Source organism: Vicia villosa, linkage group LG4 (genome assembly GCF_029867415.1).
Source record: "Vicia villosa cultivar HV-30 ecotype Madison, WI linkage group LG4, Vvil1.0, whole genome shotgun sequence".
Lineage (NCBI taxonomy): Eukaryota > Viridiplantae > Streptophyta > Magnoliopsida > Fabales > Fabaceae > Vicia > Vicia villosa.
In genome coordinates this window covers 4,815,036-4,841,721 of record NC_081183.1, presented here as the reverse complement: position 1 = coordinate 4,841,721, position 26,686 = coordinate 4,815,036, and the positions used below count along the sequence as shown (strand labels likewise).

Genomic DNA, 26,686 nt, shown 5'->3' with positions numbered 1-26,686 from the left:
GGCTATCATGTCGTCCACATACACTTCGATTTCTTTATGCATCATGTCATGGAAGAGAGTAGTCATCGCCCTTTGGTAAGTTGCGCCTGCATTCTTTAATCCAAATGGCATCACTTTGTAGCAAAAGGTACCCCATGGGGTGATGAAAGATGTCTTCTCCATGTCTTCAGGAGCCATCTTGATCTGATTATAACCGGAGAACCCGTCCATGAAGGAAAAGACGTTGAACTTAGCGGTGTTATCAACCAGCATGTCGATATGTGGTAAAGGAAAGTCATCTTTTGGACTGGCCTTGTTCAAGTCACGGTAGTCAACACACATTCTGACCTTTCCATCTTTTTTCGGAACTGGCACTATGTTGGCCAACCATTGAGGATACTCAGAGGTGACAAGAAAACCTGCGTCGAGCTGCTTTTGAACTTCCACTTTGATCTTGTTAGCCATATCAGGGTGAGTCATTCGCAATTTCTGCTTAACCGGCGGACATTCTGGCTTCAATGGCAAGTAATGCTGAACAATATTGGTATCCAACCCAGGCATGTCTTGGTAGGACCAGGAGAACACGTCAACATATTCTTTGAGAAGGTCTGTCAACTTACTCTTGATATCAGTATCAAGCAGCGATCCAATGGTCACTTCTTTTTTGTCTTCTTCAGAACCCAAGTTAATCTTTTCTAAAGGCTCTTTGTGAGGCAGAATGGCTCTTTCCTCGTGCTTAAGTAATCGAGAGATCTCGCCCGGGATCTCCTCTTCTTCCTCTTCTTCGGCTTCGAACACAGGAAACTCAAAGTTGGGAGAGGGCATAGGATTATTGCATTCAATAGGTTTATCAATAGTAAATCTGCACATGTGATTTATATTTATTTCAGAAAATTTATGAATGCAGGAGTGTATGCAGATATTTTTTGAAAAGGTTTTTTTTTTATTTTGGTTTTTTAGGATTACCATTTCCAGAAAAAAGCAAAAATAAAACATATAATGTAGGGAATTCAAAATGACACTTTATTTATGATTCATTTTTGAAACAAAGCCCTAAACACAAACTCATTTGTCTTGGGCAGGACAAAGAAGGAAACTTTTTAAACAAAGCCCTATACACAAAGTTATTTGGGCGGAACATTTAAAAGCAAAGCCCTATAAAACATCTCTCTGCTTTGGGCAAGGCAGGAGGTCAAAATAACAGCGAGGTGATTACTTTGAGCGGCGAACAACATTCGGAACGTCGACAGCTTTCCAGTAGCAACGAACTCCTCTGTGTATTATGTATTCAGGAAAATTCTCTCCAGAATTATCTTCAGTATTGACATTGACTGCTGGTCGAGCAGGATTTGAAGGTCCTGGTTTGTCAACCTTGTTCTTTGTAGAGTTGAAACCGTCTTCTTCTACTTCTTGAAGAGCATATGATGAGTCACAGTCTTCAGAATTTTCAGGATGTTCTTCCCAGTCTTCAGGATGAAGAGACTCATTGTCAGCGACACTTTCTGAGTCAACTGCGGGACCATCTTCCCCTTCATCTTCAAAAATGGCATTTATGTGATAATAACCATCTTCAGGATTATAAACCTTGGCAGGTGCATTGAATCCGAAATCTTCAGTAATTTCAGGCTGCTGAGAAAATTGACAAGGCTGATAAACCTCCTCTGGTTGACTATTATATTCAAAGGAATCTCCCCATCCAGTTGGTTGGATATCCTCAATCGCAATCTTTGAACTTTCAGGTGCAGTGTATTTCACCATATAATCAAATTTTCCACTTGGTTGTCCCAAGGTATCCCAGATCTCTGCAGGAATAGGCTCAGTTTCTTTGCCTTTGGATTCTTCTGAAGGAGGATATGGTTCTTCCTGAGATATATATCCCGAGTCATTGAGATAACATTTCCATTCTCCTTCAGGATCAGGTAGACCTTCTTCGATGCATTCTTCGATAAGGACATTAACCTCTTGAGGAATTGGGTTAAGGAATCCTCCACTAATGAATGTTTCTTTGATCGGACGAAGGGTTTCATCTTTCTTAGTGCAGTTTGAGAATGTCAGTGAACATCCGAGACCTGCTCTGGTTTCATTCTTGGTAGGGATCACAACTTGCCCCCAGCCAGTGGTAGTTCCATCTTTTACTACTTTCACTGCCTCTTTGTAAGAAGAGATTGATGCTTTCTTCTTGGAAGATTCGTCTTCTAACGAGAGACCTTGGAACTGAGTTCCTTCCACATCATGAGCACCGATAAAAGAGAAATTGGATTAATGGCTCACCATCAAGGCTTGTTCTCCACTGATTGTTACCAATTTTCCATTTGTTACAAATTTTAACTTCTGATGGAGCGTAGAAGTTACTGCCCCTGCTTCATGGATCCATGGTCGTCCTAACAGACAGCTATAAGCAGCTTGGATGTCCATGACCTGAAAGGTGATTTGAAATGTTTGTGGACCAATTGTCATAGGAAGATTGACTTCACCGATAACACATTTTCGCGATCCATCAAATGCTTTGACTACTACACCACTGAATTTCATAGGCATTCCTTAGTAAGACAAGCGAGCAAGAGTCGTCTTTGGCATCACATTCAAGGAAGATCCGGTGTCTACCAACACATTGGATAAAGAGTCTGACTGACAGTTCATAGAAATGTGCAAAGCAAGATTGTGATTTCTACCCTCCTCGGGGAGTTCTTCATCACAGAAGCTTAAATTGTTGCAAGCTGTTATGTTAGCTATTATCCCATCAAAGTGGTCAACAGTCACATCATAATCTACAAAAGCTTGATCCAAGACTCTCATCAGGGCTTCCCTGTGGGCTTCTGAGTTTAAAAGCAATGAAAGTATCGAGATCTTTGAAGGAGTCTGCATAAGCTGATCCACAATCTTGTATTCACTTCTTTTGATAAGCTTCAAAATTTCATCAAAGTCAGGATTCACATTGGTTCCAGTGGACTGACCAACATCAGTGTTTGTATTACTGACAGGAGTTTCCACAGGATTTCCTACTGGTGTAACAACAGGATTTTGTCCGGCTGCAGGAGCAACAGGCTGCTTTGGAGGTAGTGGAGTATACACACGTCCACTTCTTGTTACTCGACTCACATCAGCGATGTTTACAACAGATGAAAGAGTAGGTAAAGGAACTTCTTGTCCATCCTTTATCATTGTGGCATTGTAATTGTATGGAACTGCCTTGTCAGAGTCATAGGGAACAGGTCCAGGTAAACAAATGATCAAAGGAGCAATAGGAACCTTCGGCTTGTTGTAAGTAACTTCCATGCGCTCAGGCATGTTGAAATGAGGAACGATGACGTTAACTGTAGGCATTTCCGAGTTGATATCTGAGACTAAAAGCTCATGCGGATAACATCCTATCATGTTAACTTCATTTTCATCCCTATTTCTGTAGATCTGAATAGTACCATTATCCAACAGTACTTGGAGATCTCTTCTCACAATGGAACATCCATGGGAATCCACACAACATATGCTACAGGAACCGTAGTGATGCATGCGGAAATTTTGTCCTTGACAGAGAGTGGCGTACATTTGTACCAAATCTGCTCTTGAGTAATTGATATTATAGACTCGGTATGGACCAGGACATCCGTACACCATGTTTACAACATGCCCTCCATGATTGGGCAGCGGATTTGCTTGCACATTAGGATTCAGATTTCTGAAAGAGAGGAGATTAGATCTAACCAACCTCTGAACTTCATATTTCAAAGCTATGCAATGCTCAAGGTCATGGCCAGGTGCTCCTTGATGATAAGGGCATGAGACCTCAGCTTTGTACCACCATGGTAGTTTCTCAGGTACTGGTGGTGGTGCTCTAGTTTGAATGAGACCTTTTTCAATCAAAGCAGGGTACAACTCTGTGTAGGTCATTGGAATCGGATCAAACTGTGGAGCTCTTTGCACACGATTCAGACTGTTATTAAACTGTTGATCCTGTGGTCGAGGCTGTTGTTGTTGAAACTGCGGAGTAAACCCCGGATTCGGTGCTGTGTTAACGACTGGCGCAATAGCAGCTACCTGTCGTGGACGATTGACATTTCCTTTTGGCCTCCCTTGGGATACCATGTCAACACTTTGTTCTTTCTTCTTTTGGAAACCACTTCCGAACTTTTTGGTTCCGCTTGAAGATCCACCTTCTTTAGTCAGACGTCCGGTTCGGACTCCTTCTTCTAGACGCATCCCCATATTTACCATTTCGGTGAAATCACTTGGAGCACTAGCAATCATGCGTTCATAATAAAACGGACCAAGAGTATTCAAGAAGATCTTGGTCATCTCTTTCTCTTTTAACGGTGGATTAATCTGAGCAGCAGTTTCTCTCCATCGTTGGGCATATTCTTTGAAAGCTTCATGGTCTTTCTGAGCCATGGATCGAAGCTGGTCTCTATCCGGAGCCATATCCGAGTTATACTTGTATTGTCGGACAAAGGCCTCACCTAGGTCATTGAAAGTCCGAATATTAGTGCTATCCAAGCCTGTGTACCACTTCAGTGCGGCACCAGTCAAACTGTCTTGAAAGTAATGGATAAGCAACTGATGATTATCTGCATAAGTAGACATCTTTCTGGCATACATCACAAGATGGCTTTGTGGACAAGAACTACCTTTGTACTTCTCAAAGTCAGGGACTTTAAATTTAGCAGGTATTTGTACACTGGGAACCAAACATAGCTCCTGGGCATTCTTTCCAAACAAATCTTTTCCACGGATAGCTTTAACTTCTAGCTGCATCTTGTTAAACTGCTCTTGGAGATCTCCCACAAGATTACGCTGATTCGTGCTATCACCCTGATCATGATAAATCTCATTACCATCATAAGGAACAGTGTGAACCGTAGGGGTCGGAATTGTCATAGTGGGCTGAGAGAGTGCCATAGTGATTTGGGAAAAAGTTACCCCTGAATGTGGAATAAACGCCGAACCTTGTGCAGCAGGTGCTTCAGTTGTAGCTGTTTGAACCCCAGAGAAATTATGGCAGAAACCTGTACCGAAGCTGAAAGGCGGGCCCCAACCTTCTGGCATGGAGAAAGATGGAATACCGAATGCAACTGTAGAAACTGGAGCAGTGACTTCAGATGTTACTGTTGCTTGACTGTTAGGTGGCGGCGGCTGATTCTGTGCGGCCATTAAGGAGTCAACCAGAGTAGTGAGACTTTCCAAATTTTCCTGAAGGGTGGTCACCGTACCACGAAGCTCAATATTCTCTTGTTCAGAGTGTTCCATTACTCTTCTTCTACTTGAACGAGTATTGTATCTGTGATCTGATTGCGAACGCGGTCGAGAAACTTTGAGACGCGACAGCTTGACGATCTATTGGAGAAAGATCCAAAAGATGAGACTCTATACAACAGACTCGATATGCAGAATGATGTATGCAAAAAGAAATTTTATGATTTTTCCAAATATTTTAAAGATTATTTCCTTGCAAACATTTGAACACAAACAATTCTTTTATTCATTTTTTTTTAATTAATATTTTTTTTTATTGCAATAATGGGAAATGTTACAACATTGGAGCGTAGCTCCTTACAAAAGCAAATGATAAATAAAAAGCTAAACAATCCTAAGCATCTTCATCAGACGAAGAACCAAATGCGTTGTGCAGCTTGAGCTTCATGATTTCTTTCCCATAGTGAGCTTTCAACTCGGCCTTTTCAGCTCTCAGTTTGTCAACAACATTCTTCCAATTGTCAGGCATCGGAGCGTTGCTTGTCGAGGCTTCAAGATTTTTCTTGCTTTCTTTGATGTACCTCCTGATTGCGGCATCTTTCCGACGGATCTTCTCATCTTTGTTCATGAGCCATCCATCCTGATAATAGAGAGTTTCTTCATGTTCTTTCACTCTTTTCTTCAACTTTCTGTTTTCCACCTCAGTGCTACGAAACTTTTCTTCCCAAGCATCTTTTTCTGTCCTCATTTTAGCCAAAGTGTCTTGGTATTCCTCCATAGTGGGAATGTTGGGTCGTTGAGATACTGCAGGAAACATGGGTTTTTCATAAGCATAAGGCATTTGGAACTCTTTTGCTCTTTTCTTTACCCAGCAGGTGTAGGCGTCCATGGCAATGCAATTTCTTTCCTCACCTTTTTCTTTCCATCGGACGTCGTACCAAGCTCTCACCATTCTCGCTTTCAACCTTTTAGGATTATCCCCTTCTCGGTAGAAGTAGCCTTCCACTGTAGGACCAACGGGTTTAATTGAATTTGCATACCCGAGTTGTCGTCGGGCTAGGACCGGATTGTAGTTAATTCCTCCTTGTGTACCAATGAGGGGTACGTTGGCGAACTCTCCACAACTGTCAATGGTTTCTGTACCACAGCGAGCCAAGGTATACCAATGAATATCATTATTAGTAAGAGACATAAGTCTTCGAGGCCAACGCAAACCTTCTTGGTTTTCCGTGAAAATAGGAGACTCGGGTAAGTGTGAAACAATCCATTTGAACAACAAAGGTGCACAACATACAATGATTCCACCGCCTTGGCGATTCCTGTGATGGACAGAGAAATACATGTCACCAAGCAAAGTCGGAACAGGATTTCCAATCAGAAAGATCTTTATGGCATTGATATCAACAAAGTTGTCGACATTGGGAAACAGAACCAACCCATAGATGAGCAAGGCTAGTACAGCTTCAAAAGCTATCATGCTACCAGTTTCGATGAAATCAAAGGCTTTCTTTATAAGGAAGTGTGAGGTTAAACCCGGGAGGTTTCCTTTGGTAGTCCAATTACTCTCTACTTCAGACTTTTTCATGTGGATACTTGCTGCAATGACGTGTGACTTAGGAATGGCTTCCAAACCATTGAAGGGTATTTTGTCAGACACAGGAATACCCAAAAGATTGGCATATTCTTCCAAGGTCGGTACCAACTGGTAGTCTGGAAAGGTAAAACAACGGTAGACGGGATCATAGAACTGAACCAGAGTTTTGAGAAGTCCTTCATCAACATGAGTGTTCAAAATAGGCAAAAGCTTTCCATAACTTTTCCTAAAATTAGAAGGATCTTGTACAGAAGATGCTAACTCTATCAGTCTTTCTACATCAGGTGCTTTGAAACCGTACTTTTTGGTATACCTTTTTTCCATAACTTAATCCTATAATGTTTGCAAAGAAAATTCTCTAAATTGTTTTTGGAAAAATCATGTTTTTTATGGAAAAAGATGGGTTTTTTAATGAAGGTATGAATGCATGAATGCATGGATGCCACATATTCAAACATGGTGAAACAAACATGGTAACGCAAACAGGGTAACGCGAACATGGTAACGCATACATGGCAACACAAACATGGTAACGCAAACATGGTAACACAAACATGGTAACGCATAGGTTCAAAGGTCCAACGTCACGAGCATGAGGTCAGAGAACCAAAAATGGGATAGTTCTAGTTAATCACCTGCATGACATGTTCTACTGATACGTCAGAGTCTACATTTTTCTTTCGGATATTACCGGCCTTCCACAATTAAACTCATGAGCCAGTAATATTCTCAAGAAAAACTCGTCTGAGTGTGGTTCTCCGCATGACAACTAATCCAAGTCTTCACCTGAATAGTTTCTGCACCACAACCTAATAAGGCAAGGATGGGTTGGGGTTCTACGGTCTCTCAGCTTCTACAGTTCAATGAAAGTAACAATGTCTTCGCTACGAAACATGCTAAACATATATTACCAACAAGGAACCTCCACTGAGCGGAAGGATTCTCACGTGCGCCTGCACATGACTATACCCTCCACCTAATTTCTTATGTGTACTTAATCCGGGTTAGGATTTGTCCATAATGTATCACTTGTAACAGAACCACACAAGTAACAGAACCAGAACCACAAATATAACAAAAAATGAAATGAAAAATAAAGCAAATAGAAATAACCCTTCCTTTGGAAACAATAAAAAGATGGTCCCCAATGAAGTCGCCATTTTTCTGTCGCGGGGAAAAATCGTTGTCTTTTTTCGGGATGAGACACCTGATGCCTTCTTTGGGCTCGAGTGCTCAAAAAATGATTTTTCTTTTGTACGGACCAAACTTTTTATTATTTCCAAAGGAGGAAAAGGAAAAAAGCTGCAATAACCTAAAAGTGGGGGGAGAGATCTTTGGGTAAGAGGGTTGGTTATACGAAGGGAAGGTATTAGCACCCAACGTATCTATAGTACTCTATAGGTTTCTTTGCTTTGTTTTTCATTCCATGTTGTTGAGAGGTTCTTGTGAAAAAGGTGGGACCTAAGGTGTTTGTTTGATTATGCTCGCAAAGATCATCGCGATCCTCTGCATACATATCCCTTAGAGGGAATCAGAGCATCTGTAGCTCGGGGTCTACGGGTGCTAAGGTTTGAATGGTTTTTTTTGTTTTGTTTTGATCGCCAAGGATCGACCTTGTGCCTACGTATTCTCAAAGGGATGTTGAGAAAGTCAGAGCAATCGTAGTTCCCACTTATGCTAGTGGAAGCAAAGGAAAATAGACAAATGTCGTCTAAATGCTAGATGTATCTAATCTATATCATCACATACATCTGTTTGATTTTTGTTTGAAAATCTTTTCATTATAAGCCCTGGGCCATGCCACTTATGGCGCTTAGAATGATAAAGATGTTTTTGTTTGTTTAACCAGCCTTGTGGCAAAAACTTTCAATGAAGTCAGCCTTGTGACAAAAAGTTTTGATTAATCAGCCAACCTTGTGGCAAAAGATTCAATGAAGTCAGCCTTGTGACAAAAACTTTGATTAATCAGCCAGTACGGTGGAAAAACGATTTGATTGATTAGCCAGCCTTGTGGCAAGAAAAAGTTTGATTGATTAGCCAGCCTTGTGGCAAAAAAAGTTTGATTGATTGATTGTTTGTGATGATATATAAGAGATACTCCTAGCATAGAGATGAAAAATGTCTAATCTCCTAGGGTATTTGTTTTTGGATATTGGGGGATGCTTATAAGAAGCCCGTGGGTCCTTGTACGAAGCCCAATAGGAGGCTATCCGAGGGTCCTTGCATTGTAAGCCCAAGAGGAGGCTATGGGAGGGACAATCCAGGGTCCTTGCATTGTAAGCCCAAGAGGAGGCTATGGGAGGGTCACTCGTTTGTACAAAGCCCAAAGGGAGGCATGGTATAGTTGGTTTGAGCTCTTAGAGCGATTTCACCGGGAAACCATACTCTATGTCCTAACCTAAACTAGGGAGATTCTTTGCACGAAGCCCAATAGGAGGCTATGGGGAACCTAGTGTTGTACTAAGTTGAACAAGTATATATAACACAATCACAAGTATGGACAAGTACGAACAATCATGAACAAGTACATGAACAAATATGAACAGTTATATGAACAGATATGAACAAGTATGAACAAGCACATACATATGACAAAGTGTGTGTATATAATGGAGTTTATGAAGGAAATATACCTGTAAGCATGATCCATTTGTATACACGGGGGCTCGGGACTCATACTCGGGGAGAGGTCCATTGAGTTTATTCAACAGTTATGTAAACAGGTATTTACAAAAGGCTTGGGACTTATACCTACATGGAGGCCCATGGTATTTTTGGGAAGATTTAAAGAAAACCTTCATTTTTGATTTGTTATTAAAAGTTAAAAAACAAACTGATCGAGGTATGTACAAAAAAGGTGTATGTACAAAAAGGATGTACGATGAAATACCTAATTTCATGTACAGGAATGGGACTTATACCTATGTGGAGGCCCATGTTTTATTTTATAAAACATGGTTGATTCTTTTATTAACAGACGCATCGTTTGAAAAAACAGTTTGAAAGTTTGTTTTGAAAGAGTTTTCTGTACAAAGAAAAACTGTAAAAAGAAAGAAGAAAAGGGACTTATACTCTCTAATATTCGAGAGGCCCATGTTTTATTTTCATAAAACATGGTGGATGGTTTTGAAAAAAAAAGATGTGAGATTTGTTTGTATGAAAAACTGTTTGGAAGTAATTTGGAAAAAAAGTTTTCTGTTTAAAGAAAAACTGTACAAAGGAAGACGAAAGGGACTTATACTCTCTAATATTCTAGAGGCCCCACATTGTTTTGAAAATCAATTGATCAATTAAAAAGATTTAATCAATAGTTTCCTTTGAAAATAAAAAAGAAATGGTTTATCGTTTTTGAAAAGAATCGCGATTGCTTGTTTTAAAACGATTTGAATTTTGAAAGAAGTCAATTTAATCAAGATAAACAAAAGATTATTCTCAATTAACACTTAGATGATTAGGGTTTGCTTCAAAAAATATTTACAAGTGATTAAGTTTGAAAATCAAATAAAAAATAGTATTTAAAAGTATTAAAATTACTTAAAAACAAGTCATTTTAAAACTATTTAAAAATGTATCAAATAAATATTTTTTGATGATTTTTTTTATATTCTTAAAATATATATATTAAATAAGAGGTGTGTAAAAAATGAATGAAAAATGAATTGATTTGGTTAGTTAAATAATTAATTGAAGTTGTGAAAAAAAATCAAAGAAAATAGGTGTTGCACCCCAAAATTTGCCCTCCTAATTTTATTTCTAATTGGCTTATGTTTCTCATTCATTTACATCTTAGGTCGTCATAACTCATGCATCATTAAATCAATAAAGTTGTCTTGGGTTCAAGGATCTTGGAGATTGGGGTTTCTACTTCATTCAAGTATGATTCAGTAAATGTTACTTCGGGTGTTGGATTATAAGATTAAAGCTTTAATTTTTGGGCAGTATGAATCTCTTCTTCATCTAAATTCTCATGAGATTTCATGCCAAGGTGTTCCTTGATGCTTCCACCATCATTTATTTCAAGGAATCCCCATCGTGTGTTCACCAAAGCAAGATATTTTAAGGCCGAGAGCAATTAACCTGGATTAAATCTGATGGTTGAAGATAAGAGTTTTAGCGCAAGACTAATTTAGTTTGATCATAGGGATCCCTTGTTTGGAATTATTCAATGTCATGAATTTAAATGTATGTTCAAATAACTTGATTAGAGTGGGTTGTAAACATGTTGAGTTTGGAGAGAAAATTCGTGCGGGCTAATATGGAGTGTAAGAGTAATTGGAATTCTTTATTCAAAGCTCTTTCAAAGATCACCACAATTTCAACAACAAATGTATTCGTCATCCATTCTCAATATCACATCATTCAAAACCAACATTATTCCAAATATATTCATTCAAGTTCAAATTTACAAATGAAATCCATTATTTACAAACCATACCAATACCCTACTGTTTGTCTACTTTTGGAACATGGAACAGAAAGAAAAAAGAAACATCATATGCTCACTTCTAAACCTAAAACTAATCCCAAGTTCCTCTTCCTTTTTCTTCATGCTCTGCAGCCTGCACTTGAAGTCGAACCGAGCCCGCTGCATGATAAATTCACTTCAGCCCCATATTCCATCTTCAAAACTGAGCCTGTACCTGCAAATCAAACCAGAAAAATGTCATATACACCAATATCAAACAGCAGCCACATCCATATCAAAAACCAGTTTCAGCCAGTACTAACAAACACTGCATAACTCACCTCTAACCAGTTTCAAACCACCAACTAACCTTCCAACAGAAAGCTAACTCATCCTAACAGTTATAACAGAATTGTAACTTCCCTTGTAACTAACTTCTAAAACACCTAACAGATTCCTAAACCAACTCATAACAAACTTAAAAACCTAACTAATTCAGTTATAGCCAATAGAAAAGCTAACAGAATTCTAACTGAATTAACAGAAACTTCAGAAGAGAACCAACCTTTCATCCCTATATAACAGAGACTTCAATCATTCTTGAGCCTCTCCACCATTTTCACTCCATTCATTCTCTCAGTTCCACATCACAAACTCCACGCTTTCACTCTCTTCCATACTCACCCATCTTCAAACTCTGCAACCTCAACCTTCATCTTCATCGAATTAACTCCAAACCTGCACCTCACCATCATCACTATCACAAGCCAAATCCTAAATCCACACATAACAGAATTGAAGAAGAAAATTGAAGAAGGAGAAGAAAAGGGTCAACACCTGAAGATTTCATCATCGTCAATCCATACATAAGTCCGCAAACCTCAATCTTCCTCACAACTTCGCTTTCGTATCGCCTCGACATCACTGCAAATTCTCCAAGAACGAGCCTCACCCAACGTTCATCTCAGCATCACAACCATCGGCGTCACTCTTACTCTTCACCTTCAATCTCCCAAAGAAACGCTCCCATCCACCAACTCCATTCGTTCATCTTCAACAAATTCCTTCAAACAGCATCATCATCTTCGCCTCATCTCTAACTGCAATAACATCAACACAACAACAAATCGTAGAATAACAATCAACAGAGTTTCAAAGCAAAAATTCAGAAATAGAAGAAGAGAAGAAGAAGAAGAAGAGCAAAGAACTGAAGAATAATGGATGCTTAATATTACCTCACCTCTGGTTTTCCTCAACAACCATCTTCGGCTCACATTCAGGTAAGTCTTCGAATCGCTATTTCCATCATTCATCTTCTTTTGCGCCATTGTTGATGCTATACGGTAGATTGTGGTCTTCTGATTGTTTCCCCCATGAATTGAGCAGTAGCGTCCATCATCATCTTGTAATCGCTTTCTTAGGCTTCTTAGGGTTTTGTTGTGAATCAAATACAGAGAATTGAGGGACGAATTAGAAAGAATGAGGTTGGGATTAGAGACGGAGATCGAGGTAGAAGAAGGGTTAGTTGCGGCGGCGTTCATAACGCTCGCCGGAGAGGAGGGGAAGGCCATCGCCGTTTCCACGAAGGAGAAACGAGAACGAGAAGTTAAGAGAAAGAGTTGAAACGGCGCAAAGCCTAACCCTAATCCCCAATTTCTCTTTTTCCATTATTTCCATTATTAATTTGTTTTTTTAAATTTTATTTTTTTCTGTATGAAAATCTGATAAAAACAATCCCTGGGTCGTAATTGCTAAGCACACACCTATGAAGCCCATACAACTTCTTTGACAAGAAAATCAAACAATAAAATCGCACATGGGCCGTTTTACCATTTACACCCCACTGGCCCGTGCTATCCATTTTTGGCCAACAATCTGAAACAAAAATAATGTCCTGGGCCTGCCTCAATGGGCCAGCGCCCTAACTGCTATTACACCACTATATTCAGTGCTGCACCCCCCTATATCTATTATTAGAATTTAGTTTTTAATTAGTTTTTTGCCATTTTCATTTTGATAATTAATACTAATTCTCTCTTATTAATTTTGAGACCTTGATAGAATTTTTGTCACATATAAAAATAGTAAAATAATCACAAAAATAATAGTTTTAGGCTTGTATTTTTAATTCACTTGCTTGATTAAATTCTTGTCTTTTTGTCACATAAAAAAATCAATAAAAATAAATAGTCCTTTAAATTTGATTTTTTGTACTATGTTGCATCGTTCACTTTCATGTCTTGTACCATATTTTCAAGTGTTTATGTTAGCCATTTTACACTAATTCTTGTATCGTTATTTACTTGTATTTTTACTTGTAATTTCGATCTCCGCTTATGCTTATATTCTCATGTCGCTTTTTGCTCCTAACATTTAGGTAGAATCATAACATTAGACTAGTTTTCATTTTAGGCTAGTTGTCCTTCTTTTCTTTTCAACTTTTAAAATACTTAATAAATATCGATGAAGATCATACCGTTACTATATTTCATAGTAAGAAAGAAATGATTGGGGCGTAGGCCCCGATGTATGTTCTTTCCTACTTAGCGGAGAAGAAATGATTGAGGTGTGAAGCCTCGATGTATTTCTTAACCGTTGTTTAGAGAAACGATCGTGGTGTAGGCCTCGATGTGCATTCTCTAAATATTCACAAAAGAACTCTTTTTGTATCTCCTTTACTTAGCGGAGAAGAAATGATTGAGGTGTGAAACCTCGATGTATTTCTTAACCGTTATTTAGAGAAACGATTGTGGCGTAGGCCTCGATGTGCTTTCTCTAAATATGCAAAACAAAACTCTTTTTGGTATGATCTAAGTCACAAATTAATTTCCCTTAAAAGACACCCAACCAAAAACATTTCAAAATATCTAATAAAGGCTCAGAGCTAATCAAAGTGAGGAAGTGATGCGATGCCTTGTAGTAGGTTTTCGTCCATCATGGAATCACACATAAAAGACACAAACCAATCTCTTTTCTCTCTTGCCTCCGAGGCATTCTTTCTCTTGCCTTCAGGGCATTCTTTCTCATTAATCGGACACGTTGTTTCCGCTCCATTCCCAGCTTAAGACTCCAGAGGTCGAGCAGCGGAGTGCGAATGTAACGTCGTTCACTAAAAAACACAAAAACAAACAAAAACTAAAGAGCCGAACTACGGCGCTCTGATTCCTGAAAAGGATACGTAGGCATTGGGTCGCGGGGCCTAAGCGAGCACAATTATTTATAAACCTTATTTTCCCCGTGTTTCTCTTCTTTCATTTGCATGCATTCCCTTAGTAATTAAGCTTTAGATGTATACACCCTTAGAATAGAACAAACATAAGTGGATCCTGTGGAGTACCACAGACGTGAGGGGTGCTAACACCTTCCCCTTGCGTAACCGACTTCTTACCCGATCTCTGGTCGCAAGACCTTCTCTTATCCTTATTCTAGGTTTTCTGATATTCCTTTCCCTCATGGGATAAATATATTGGTGGCGACTCTGTTCATTTTCGCGAGCGTGCGACAGCTGGCGACTCTGCTGGGGACCTAGCTTAGTCGATCCTAGCTTGTGTTTGATTTCTTTTCTATGGGTGTTCATTTATTGATTTATTGCTTTATTGCTTTACTGCTTTATTGCTTTACTTCTTTATGCCTTGCATATCATGACTATTTATTGCCTGCATATCATGTTTATTTTCTCGCATTCTGGACTATATTATGGGTCCCCGTGGGGGCCGCATATTTTCTCTGTTTGCAGGTTGGGTGGGATTTCTATGAGGTAAAAGGCCCAATACCCAGGCCATGAGTGATACCTTAGGAACTAGGAATAGAGTGGCCATGACGGACAGAAGACGTATGTCTGATTGATCCGATCATGTATCCACGGGCAGAGCTTGGTTGAACGAGGCAATATCGTATGATAGCGCCTACTTTCAATCCTCTGTTGGCTTTTTGACCTACCTTATACTAGATCACACCTGTGAGAGGGGTTGGGAAATTTTGTTTTGCAGGAAAACAAGCCTCCATCCCACCCTATGCCCGTTCAGACTATCTATCATAATCAACGTCGAACCTCTGAATCTGGAGGGTTCGACCTTATGTGACTTATGCAAGGTTATCTATCAGAATCAACGTCGAACCTCTGAATCTGGATGGTTCGACCGCCTTTGACTTATGCACAAGCTATTTATCCAGAAAGCAACGTCGAACCTCTGAATCTGGAGGATTCGACCATATCTTATTGTCCATGAGAGGATGTTATCCAAGAGGCCTTGATCCTTGATCCTGATTTATGATACATTTGCATTTTCATTAACATTTTTGCATTCATGCATGTGCACCCATGGTTACCAAGACTCTTACCTTCTTCCTCTCCATCAGATCAGACAAGACGATTCCTCGACACCGATACATGACAAGAGACAATAAACAAAGAATCATGGGGAATTACAAACAAGATCAAGCTATTATCAGAGAACTCCATGCCCCCTAAAGGGGGCACCTTCCACCAATGGAGCCTAAAGACTTTGTGTTTGTCAGAGAACATTTCATTTGCATCAAAATAAGGCCAAGCTTGCCATTGTATAGATTTCTCAAGTATTTTCAACTGCATTACTTTTGTTGTTATCAAGTACTCCTCATTGTAAGAAACTCATTCTGTTTGAATAAATAAAAATAATGCAATATACATGTTTTTCTCAAATCATTCCATCTTTGTCATTATGTTCATTGATACTCCACTCATTTGTCTTAAGCAACTAAAAAAAGGAGGATGATGAAAAATCAAAAACACATGAATCACTAATTGTATGCTTTTGGAACAAGATCCTGCTGATGATGTACAGGCATTGTTTCTATCCTCAAACACCGGAGTTATAAGGGAGTGAATCCTTCGTCAACCCCTTTTGAGCCAAAGGAGTAGTAGTTTCTTTTCAAAAGATACAAAACCCTCAATCTTAACCAAGGGGCAGGGTAGTCTTCAGTTAGTGCGACTGAGCGCTCGACTTTCAGGTATTCCATCAGAGGATCAATCATATCTCATATCCTACAACAAAAGAGCACAATCCACAATGGATGTCTCCCATTCACTAAGAAGAGGGCAGTCACAACCTTTCCTTCAAGTCAATCACAAAAGCCATACAACTTGTTCCCGAACGAGGCAAAAAGAGAATGAAAAGAAAGTATTGAATCATGATCAAAAAAGAAAGAAGCAATAGCCCGCTAAGTCAAAAAGAAAAGCTTTGAAGCGAATGACTTAGGCAAAAACTGGGGCATATCCCGCTGGACAACAAAAACCAAAATCAAAAGAAACTTTCTGTCCAGGCAAAAGTTAGGGAAAGCAAAAGACAAAAGCAAAACAAAAATCCTCCAAGGGACAAGTTGTTGTGACCATCAATAAAAGCACCAAAGGGTGACTGCCACCTCCATCAAAGCTACAAAGGATCCTCATCCATCACAATCCTTCCTGAAAGATGAACACTCGTGTCAAACTAACTGAACGTAGGACTGGAGGACATCATGAAGAGGGGTGGGTTAAGTAGAACTTGAGCCTTTATCCTTTGTTTCTCAAACCGTGAACCCGGCCACGTTACAACCCTCAAAAGTCCTAATTGAAGCAGGGTTCGTTCTGAAAGCATACAAACTGTGAAATCATGTCAAAACTGACTCCTTATGTTGCTGTGTCATTTGTGTTAGTATCAATATAACATTGACAAATAAAAACTTTTCTTTGAGAGTAACATGTGCATTGCATTTCTCATTATCTCTTCCAAAACAGAATTGTCTCTAATCAGAAAGCAAGTACTTGATACCAAGGAAAGTTCAACATTGAAATTCCATCGAGTAATCTTACAAAGGTAAAGTTTGGTCATCCACAAAGCAAATATCAGAAGCATCTATCTGGTGGAATAGTTCCTTTCAATCTGGGGCACTCATTCCATAATCGACACTGGGGCAGACCATTGCAATCTCCGTGATTCGAGTTTTCTCAAAGTCATATCTCAAGAGATCCTACAAACTGGGGCAAGCTAGTGACAATTCATCTTTTCATCCCCAAGCAAGTGTCAGATATCAAGACAAGTGTTGAGGAGTCAAGTCAACACCTCGCCTTCACAAGTGCTATCCTTCAAGCAACAACTTTCCACAAGGGCATACTCCATCCACTCCTGGCATCTTGGAAACTATCATCCCATTCATACTCATACAATCATCATGCATATCATTGCATTCTCATTATCATTTCACCCGCATGGTCCAATCATCAACAAATCAGGGGCATCCACCCTATCTTGAATCAAGCAGAGTTCAGAACTCCACCTAATCTATTCCACATCGAAGCAGAAGCCCTGATCAATCAATCAGTACATTGCATATAGAATTCATAGCATTGCATCTCCAGAAGTGCACAAATAAATCAAACATTTGCATATGAAGCATAAGCCAAGTTACTCATCAGATGAGGTCCCTACAAGCATTCCATTGATAGTCCACTGGATCACTCAGAGTTACCATTGTGGTGTCATCTCCTAAAGTCAATCTTGTTCATCTTTCTTCGACCCAGAGTTGATGTTTTTGAGTTCAACCCAGAGTTGACTTTCCCTCCATTTTTTTTTTTTTTTTTTTTTAACCCCGAGTTAGGGATCTCTTTCCCACTCAACCCAGAGTTGACGGTTATCATTTGTTCAATCCAGAATTGACTATCTCTCTTTCCCACTCACTCAGAGTTGACGGCTATCCTTTATTCAATCCAGAGTTGATCCTTGCTTTCCCACTCACCCAGAGTTGACGGTTGTCTTCTATTCAACCCAGAGTTGACCCTTATCTTTTTTCACTCAACCCAGAGTTGATGGTTATCCTTTATCCTTTTTCCCGCTCAACCCAGAGTTGACGGTTACCCTTTATTCAATCCAGAATTGATTCCTTTCCCTCTCAACCCAGAGTTGATGGTTATCCCTTATTCAATCCAGAATTGATTTCTCTCTCTCATTCAACCCAGAGTTGATGGTTATTCCTAATTGATCATCTTTCCTCTTTCAACCCAGAGTTGAATTACCTTCTCTCAACCCAGAGTTGATGTCTACCTATTGTCCTCAACCCAGAGTTGATTTCCCTTCATCCTTCAACCCAGAGTCGACCCACGTTTCTTTTTCAACCCAGAGTGGACGTTTATTTCATTTCTAACCCAGAGTTGATTTACTTTCTCTCAACCCAGAGTTGATGTCTATCTCTTGTTTTCAACCCAGAGTTGATTTTCTTTCCTTCTTTCTCAACCCAGAGTTGATGCCTATATCTTGTCCCATTAATACTAATTTCACTTTCCGTTCTCAATCCAGAATTGATGTTTACCTCTTATCCAACCCAGAGTTGACCTCCCTTTATTCTTCGACCCAGAGTCAACCCACCTTTCCTTTTCAACCCAGAGTTGATGTGTATTTCATTTTTGACTCAGAGTCAATTTGATCAATCCAGAATTGATACATTCTACCTAAGTGGAGTTGACACCATCTTTTCCCCAGTGGATAACATCTCTCATCAGGCAAATTTTCGGGTTTACTTGGTATTTAATCTTCTTCTACCTTGATTGCTCGAAAGGCTAGCGCCAATCTCGCCTTCAAGTTTGAGGCGATTAAATAGGGGCAGCTGTTGCACCCCAAAATTTGCCCTCCTAATTTTATTTCTAATTGGCTTATGTTTCTCATTCATTTACATCTTAGGTCGTCATAACTCATGCATCATTAAATCAATAAAGTTGTCTTGGGTTCAAGGATCTTGGAGATTGGGGTTTCTACTTCATTCAAGTATGATTCAGTAAATGTTACTTCGGGTGTTGGATTATAAGATTAAAGCTTTAATTTTTGGGCAGTATGAATCTCTTCTTCATCTAAATTCTCATGAGATTTCATGCCAAGGTGTTCCTTGATGCTTCCACCATCATTTATTTCAAGGAATCCCCATCGTGTGTTCACCAAAGCAAGATATTTTAAGGCCGAGAGCAATTAACCTGGATTAAATCTGATGGTTGAAGATAAGAGTTTTAGCGCAAGACTAATTTAGTTTGATCATAGGGATCCCTTGTTTGGAATTATTCAATGTCATGAATTTAAATGTATGTTCAAATAACTTGATTAGAGTGGGTTGTAAACATGTTGAGTTTGGAGAGAAAATTCGTGCGGGCTAATATGGAGTGTAAGAGTAATTGGAATTCTTTATTCAAAGCTCTTTCAAAGATCACCACAATTTCAACAACAAATGTATTCGTCATCCATTCTCAATATCACATCATTCAAAACCAACATTATTCCAAATATATTCATTCAAGTTCAAATTTACAAATGAAATCCATTATTTACAAACCATACCAATACCCTACTGTTTGTCTACTTTTGGAACATGGAACAGAAAGAAAAAAGAAACATCATATGCTCACTTCTAAACCTAAAACTAATCCCAAGTTCCTCTTCCTTTTTCTTCATGCTCTGCAGCCTGCACTTGAAGTCGAACCGAGCCCGCTGCATGATAAATTCACTTCAGCCCCATATTCCATCTTCAAAACTGAGCCTGTACCTGCAAATCAAACCAGAAAAATGTCATATACACCAATATCAAACAGCAGCCACATCCATATCAAAAACCAGTTTCAGCCAGTACTAACAAACACTGCATAACTCACCTCTAACCAGTTTCAAACCACCAACTAACCTTCCAACAGAAAGCTAACTCATCCTAACAGTTATAACAGAATTGTAACTTCCCTTGTAACTAACTTCTAAAACACCTAACAGATTCCTAAACCAACTCATAACAAACTTAAAAACCTAACTAATTCAGTTATAGCCAATAGAAAAGCTAACAGAATTCTAACTGAATTAACAGAAACTTCAGAAGAGAACCAACCTTTCATCCCTATATAACAGAGACTTCAATCATTCTTGAGCCTCTCCACCATTTTCACTCCATTCATTCTCTCAGTTCCACATCACAAACTCCACGCTTTCACTCTCTTCCATACTCACCCATCTTCAAACTCTGCAACCTCAACCTTCATCTTCATCGAATTAACTCCAAACCTGCACCTCACCATCATCACTATCACAAGCCAAATCCTAAATCCACACATAACAGAATTGAAGAAGAAAATTGAAGAAGGAGAAGAAAAGGGTCAACACCTGAAGATTTCATCATCGTCAATCCATACATAAGTCCGCAAACCTCAATCTTCCTCACAACTTCGCTTTCGTATCGCCTCGACATCACTGCAAATTCTCCAAGAACGAGCCTCACCCAACGTTCATCTCAGCATCACAACCATCGGCGTCACTCTTACTCTTCACCTTCAATCTCCCAAAGAAACGCTCCCATCCACCAACTCCATTCGTTCATCTTCAACAAATTCCTTCAAACAGCATCATCATCTTCGCCTCATCTCTAACTGCAATAACATCAACACAACAACAAATCGTAGAATAACAATCAACAGAGTTTCAAAGCAAAAATTCAGAAATAGAAGAAGAGAAGAAGAAGAAGAAGAGCAAAGAACTGAAGAATAATGGATGCTTAATATTACCTCACCTCTGGTTTTCCTCAACAACCATCTTCGGCTCACATTCAGGTAAGTCTTCGAATCGCTATTTCCATCATTCATCTTCTTTTGCGCCATTGTTGATGCTATACGGTAGATTGTGGTCTTCTGATTGTTTCCCCCATGAATTGAGCAGTAGCGTCCATCATCATCTTGTAATCGCTTTCTTAGGCTTCTTAGGGTTTTGTTGTGAATCAAATACAGAGAATTGAGGGACGAATTAGAAAGAATGAGGTTGGGATTAGAGACGGAGATCGAGGTAGAAGAAGGGTTAGTTGCGGCGGCGTTCATAACGCTCGCCGGAGAGGAGGGGAAGGCCATCGCCGTTTCCACGAAGGAGAAACGAGAACGAGAAGTTAAGAGAAAGAGTTGAAACGGCGCAAAGCCTAACCCTAATCCCCAATTTCTCTTTTTCCATTATTTCCATTATTAATTTGTTTTTTTAAATTTTATTTTTTTCTGTATGAAAATCTGATAAAAACAATCCCTGGGTCGTAATTGCTAAGCACACACCTATGAAGCCCATACAACTTCTTTGACAAGAAAATCAAACAATAAAATCGCACATGGGCCGTTTTACCATTTACACCCCACTGGCCCGTGCTATCCATTTTTGGCCAACAATCTGAAACAAAAATAATGTCCTGGGCCTGCCTCAATGGGCCAGCGCCCTAACTGCTATTACACCACTATATTCAGTGCTGCACCCCCCTATATCTATTATTAGAATTTAGTTTTTAATTAGTTTTTTGCCATTTTCATTTTGATAATTAATACTAATTCTCTCTTATTAATTTTGAGACCTTGATAGAATTTTTGTCACATATAAAAATAGTAAAATAATCACAAAAATAATAGTTTTAGGCTTGTATTTTTAATTCACTTGCTTGATTAAATTCTTGTCTTTTTGTCACATAAAAAAATCAATAAAAATAAATAGTCCTTTAAATTTGATTTTTTGTACTATGTTGCATCGTTCACTTTCATGTCTTGTACCATATTTTCAAGTGTTTATGTTAGCCATTTTACACTAATTCTTGTATCGTTATTTACTTGTATTTTTACTTGTAATTTCGATCTCCGCTTATGCTTATATTCTCATGTCGCTTTTTGCTCCTAACATTTAGGTAGAATCATAACATTAGACTAGTTTTCATTTTAGGCTAGTTGTCCTTCTTTTCTTTTCAACTTTTAAAATACTTAATAAATATCGATGAAGATCATACCGTTACTATATTTCATAGTAAGAAAGAAATGATTGGGGCGTAGGCCCCGATGTATGTTCTTTCCTACTTAGCGGAGAAGAAATGATTGAGGTGTGAAGCCTCGATGTATTTCTTAACCGTTGTTTAGAGAAACGATCGTGGTGTAGGCCTCGATGTGCATTCTCTAAATATTCACAAAAGAACTCTTTTTGTATCTCCTTTACTTAGCGGAGAAGAAATGATTGAGGTGTGAAACCTCGATGTATTTCTTAACCGTTATTTAGAGAAACGATTGTGGCGTAGGCCTCGATGTGCTTTCTCTAAATATGCAAAACAAAACTCTTTTTGGTATGATCTAAGTCACAAATTAATTTCCCTTAAAAGACACCCAACCAAAAACATTTCAAAATATCTAATAAAGGCTTAGAGCTAATCAAAGTGAGGAAGTGATGCGATGCCTTGTAGTAGGTTTTCGTCCATCATGGAATCACACATAAAAGACACAAACCAATCTCTTTTCTCTCTTGCCTCCGAGGCATTCTTTCTCTTGCCTTCAGGGCATTCTTTCTCATTAATCGGACACGTTGTTTCCGCTCCATTCCCAGCTTAAGACTCCAGAGGTCGAGCAGCGGAGTGCGAATGTAACGTCGTTCACTAAAAAACACAAAAACAAACAAAAACTAAAGAGCCGAACTACGGCGCTCTGATTCCTGAAAAGGATACGTAGGCATTGGGTCGCGGGGCCTAAGCGAGCACAATTATTTATAAACCTTATTTTCCCCGTGTTTCTCTTCTTTCATTTGCATGCATTCCCTTAGTAATTAAGCTTTAGATGTATACACCCTTAGAATAGAACAAACATAAGTGGATCCTGTGGAGTACCACAGACGTGAGGGGTGCTAACACCTTCCCCTTGCGTAACCGACTTCTTACCCGATCTCTGGTCGCAAGACCTTCTCTTATCCTTATTCTAGGTTTTCTGATATTCCTTTCCCTCATGGGATAAATATATTGGTGGCGACTCTGTTCATTTTCGCGAGCGTGCGACAATAGGGACTAAAAAATTGGTTTTGTCTCCACAAGGGTTTGAACCCACAACCTCACGCTCACCACTCAAAAACATGACCAACTGGACCACGTGCGTGGTCTGTTTAGTATTTGCAACGAATCAGTTATATTTTTGAATCAATTTCTAATTTCAGTTTCAAAATCAGGCGCCAAGAACACAAACCCAATTCAAATTTGAAAATTCTGAAAACTGAGTTGTTTGGATCAAGTGAATAGCCTATCTTGCTCGATTTTTCACCAGGAACATGATGGTATCATTTAATTGCATTTATTTTATCTCTAAGGCTATCAATTTTCTGATGAACACGAAGAACCCTAATTCTGAGTTTCAATATGAAATCGTGTGAGTGCATGATAAGTTGCAATTGATTGAGGGTTAATGATCCATACATATGCAGAAACAAGATGGTATGGCAGTTTTTCATTTATGATGCATGTATGATAGAGTTTGAAGTTCAAGTAGCTTACCTTCAAAAACGACAAAAGTGAGAATCGAATTCTGCAATAGAGGTGTTACAGATGCTTTGTGATGATCTGGATAGCTTCAATGATGATTATGGAAGGTGTCTGGATGCTTGAAGTGAATTGAAAGCATCTGGATCATTCCATGGAACCCGATCTGCAGTAGAGTCAAGTATGAATCGAGCTTAATGATTCTGAGGTTTCTGGGCATGGATGATGATTGGAATAGTTCACATGAAGTATATGGATGATGTTTGGATGCTTAGCTTGGACAGAATTGGCCTGGAACTGATTTTGGCATGATAAGGCTTAGGTTATGCATATTTGGAAGTGAGGTAGTGATTTTGAGTTTTAGGTGTTTTTGGAGTGTGTGAGTGGATCAAACACATCCCATATGATGTTTGTGGTTTGTGGGAAGCATCACTTTGGTCAGAAATTCAAAGGTTTAGAGTTGAGCATTTTACCTCTTTGAAACTTAAGAAACTTGCATTCTAAGAAATAAAGAGAAAGCCTATAATTTGTGAGACTTTGGTGTGATTTTGAATGAGGTTTGGACCTCTACTATTTATAGGCCAAAGAGTCCGCACTCAGAGCTTTGCAACTTGCTTCAAAGTTTGATGATTTAGCTTAAGGGATAGAAAGGAATCTTTTACATTTAATGCATGTGGTTAAAAGTGTGAAGGCAAGCTTCTACAATACTATGTTTTGATGAAGACAACTATCATAAGTATGCATCAATAAAGGATGAGCAAAAAGATCAAATAAGCAATGGATCAAGTATTTTTAAAAGAAACAAGATTCAAGATTTCCTCAATGGTTTCAAGCTTGGTTGATCTAAGGTATTAAGATTTATGGCAAAGCAAGTCTATTAATGCATAACAAGTGTTTTCAAACATATATACATCATCTATAAATCTTACATACATCCTAGAATCATTTCAAACCTTTCCATAAAGGATTTTGAGTTTTTCTTTCTTAGGAACCGGGTTCCAAATTGGAGGAACCGGTTCCCCAAGACTTCTGCCAACTTTTATTTGCGCTAAAAGAGTCAGGAACCGAGTTCCAGTTTTTGGGAACCGGTTCCCCAGTTCAAATTTTGAATTTCTTTTTAACGTTGGGTTAGGGAACCCGGGTTCCATATTTTGGGAACCGGTTCCTCTGTGCGCAGTTTGAAAAATTATATTTTTTCCAACAGCTTTTATGTCATACCTCTTCACCCTTTGTATTGGCAACCTTCCATGGATTATGATCTTTTGTAGGGGTGTTTTAGAGGCTATAAAACACAGAATTTCAGATTTATCAAATCACCTCTTTCATTCAAAAATTCATACAAATCTTATACATCAAGAAATCTTCATATAAACACCAAGTGTCATATACTTCAAATTTCATTGAAACCTCTTGCATATATTTTCTTTTAATATTGCAAAGAAACATTTCATACCATTCATAAACACTTGTGTTACATTAAAAGATTTGTTTACTTGAAAGGGAAGATCAATCAAGTGATTGATTAATTGTATCAAAACTTCTACTCAAAAATATATTTTGTTATTATTGATTTGCTATCCAGGATTGTTGGAAGCAAGAGTCTTTGATTAGTGAGAGGATTGTTCTCATAATCAAGTTGGTAAATCCAAGAGGATTGTTCTTGGTAGTTGTAACCTTGTTGTCCATAGTTTTGGAAACAAGAGGTATCCTTAGGGAGGGTGTTCTCTTAAGGACTTATTGAAATCCAAGAGGATTGTTCTTGGTGGTTTTGTTAGAAGATTGTAGGAGGAGTCTTAGTATAGGCTTGTACAAAGATCTAACAATAGTAAAATCTCTTTCGTGTTTGAAAGGGGACTGGAGTACTCTCGGATTGTGAGGGGAACCAGTATACATCATTGTGTTCTTTACTTTTCCGCAATTTACCGCTTTCATCACTATTATCAAGGAAAGAAAAGAACCATTCAAAAACCTTCAAACACTTAACCAGAAAAATAAGTACAAGTATTCTAAAAACCGGATAAATTTTCAAAGTCCTAATTCACCCCCCCTCTTAGGCGCACTCTTAAACTTACAATTGGCATCAGAGCAAGTTATAGGTAACTTGTTCCTAAAGATCCAGAATGGCTTCCGCAAATCAGAATCCAGTTTTTAGAGATGGTGGTAGTAACAACAAGCCTCCATTATTTTGTGGTGAATACTTTGACTTTTGGAAAATCCAAATGAAGGCTCATTTAGAAGCAAAAGGAGAAGAAGTATGGGAAGCAGTCCAAAATGGTCCCTTTGTTCCTACAACTATCGTTGATGGTGTTGAATCAACAAAGCTTAAAGTTTCATGGAACGATGATGATAGAAGGAAAGTTCTTGCTGACAAAAAGGCGATCAGTCTTCTTCATGGTGCTCTTAGTATGGATGAATTCTTCCGAATATCAACATGTACAACATCAAAGGAAATTTGGGATACTCTTGTAGAAACTCATGAAGGTACCGCTGAAGTTAAAAGATCAAGATTGAATACCTTAAGCCAAGAGTACGAACTATTTAGAATGAAGCCCAGAGAAACTATTCTCGAATTGCAAAAACGATTCGTTCATTTGACAAATCACTTGAAGGCACTCGGTAAGACTCTCCCTACCGAAGAACTAAATTTAAAGGTGCTCAGATCTTTAACAAGAGAATGGCAACCGAAAGTAACGGCGATATCCGAGAAAAAGAATCTATCAAAGATGACTTCCGCAACCTTGTTCGGTAAACTTCAAGAATATGAAACAGAACTCGGAAGACTTGAAACGCATGAAATTCAAATGAAAGATTCAAAAGATATTGCCTTGAAGACAAGAGTCAAGCATCATGATAGCAATCAAGAGGATGAATCCACTAGTGAAGAAGATAATGAGTTTATCAAAAAGTTTGAAAAATTTCTAAGAAAAGAAAAGAAAAAGGAGATCATTAAAGATGAAGTACCAACAAGGAAGATTAAATGCTTTGAATGTGGAGAAAGAGGACATGTCAAAAGTGAATGCCCTAAACTTGTAAAGAAGGACAAATACTTCAAGAAAAATAAAGATAAAAAATCAAAGAAAGCATATGTAGCATGGGATGACAATGAAATAAGTTCATCTTCAGATGAAGAACATGTGAATCTTGCATTGGTAGCAACACACCATTCTGATGATGAAGACAATGAGGTTAGTAATGAATTTTCTCTTTTTGATAATGATGTTCAAGATGCTATAAATGAA

At 38.6% G+C, this 26,686-nt stretch overlaps 2 protein-coding genes and 2 long non-coding RNA genes across 8 annotated transcripts; all 4 read right to left on the bottom strand.

The window, feature by feature from the left end:
- Positions 1–11,118: 11,118 nt before the first annotated feature.
- On the bottom strand, positions 11,119–12,116 carry LOC131598733 (uncharacterized). Of its 2 annotated transcripts, XR_009282373.1 has the most exons (3): positions 12,003–12,116; positions 11,731–11,903; positions 11,119–11,400 (listed from the first exon to the last, which is right to left on the bottom strand). It is a non-coding gene; the product is annotated as an uncharacterized LOC131598733 (long non-coding RNA). The 2 variants fall into 2 exon arrangements; XR_009282372.1 differs by having other exon boundaries at positions 11,731–12,110.
- An 8-nt stretch (positions 12,117–12,124) lies between these two features.
- On the bottom strand, positions 12,125–12,746 carry LOC131598732 (uncharacterized). Of its 2 annotated transcripts, none has more exons than XM_058871316.1 (2): positions 12,401–12,746; positions 12,125–12,265 (listed from the first exon to the last, which is right to left on the bottom strand). In XM_058871316.1, the coding sequence occupies exons 1-2, from the start codon at positions 12,734–12,736 to the stop codon at positions 12,245–12,247; spliced, it is 357 nt and encodes a 118-aa protein (XP_058727299.1). In that variant the 5' UTR covers positions 12,737–12,746; the 3' UTR covers positions 12,125–12,244. The 2 variants fall into 2 exon arrangements, with proteins under 2 accessions (XP_058727299.1, XP_058727298.1); XM_058871315.1 differs by having other exon boundaries at positions 12,406–12,746.
- Positions 12,747–19,424: 6,678 nt separating this feature from the next.
- Positions 19,425–20,422, bottom strand: LOC131598731 (uncharacterized). Of its 2 annotated transcripts, XR_009282371.1 has the most exons (3): positions 20,309–20,422; positions 20,037–20,209; positions 19,425–19,706 (listed from the first exon to the last, which is right to left on the bottom strand). It is a non-coding gene; the product is annotated as an uncharacterized LOC131598731 (long non-coding RNA). The 2 variants fall into 2 exon arrangements; XR_009282370.1 differs by having other exon boundaries at positions 20,037–20,416.
- An 8-nt stretch (positions 20,423–20,430) lies between these two features.
- LOC131598730 (uncharacterized) lies at positions 20,431–21,052 on the bottom strand. 2 transcript variants are annotated; one of them, XM_058871314.1, is made up of 2 exons: positions 20,707–21,052; positions 20,431–20,571 (listed from the first exon to the last, which is right to left on the bottom strand). In XM_058871314.1, exons 1-2 carry the CDS (start codon positions 21,040–21,042, stop codon positions 20,551–20,553), a joined length of 357 nt encoding a protein of 118 aa, XP_058727297.1. In that variant the 5' UTR covers positions 21,043–21,052; the 3' UTR covers positions 20,431–20,550. The 2 variants fall into 2 exon arrangements, with proteins under 2 accessions (XP_058727297.1, XP_058727296.1); XM_058871313.1 differs by having other exon boundaries at positions 20,712–21,052.
- Between the last annotated feature and the right edge of the window lie 5,634 nt (positions 21,053–26,686).

Bases quoted from the DNA above. Each gene is read 5' to 3' on its own strand.
- LOC131598732 (XM_058871315.1), bottom strand. From the start codon at position 12,736: ATGGCCTTCCCCTCCTCTCCGGCGAGCGTTATGAACGCCGCCGCAACT. The intron at 12,266-12,405 runs GTGAGGTAATAT...ATGTTATTGCAG, and splicing joins GTTGTTGAGGAAAACCAGAG to TTAGAGATGAGGCGAAGATG.
- LOC131598730 (XM_058871313.1), bottom strand. From the start codon at position 21,042: ATGGCCTTCCCCTCCTCTCCGGCGAGCGTTATGAACGCCGCCGCAACT. The intron at 20,572-20,711 runs GTGAGGTAATAT...ATGTTATTGCAG, and splicing joins GTTGTTGAGGAAAACCAGAG to TTAGAGATGAGGCGAAGATG.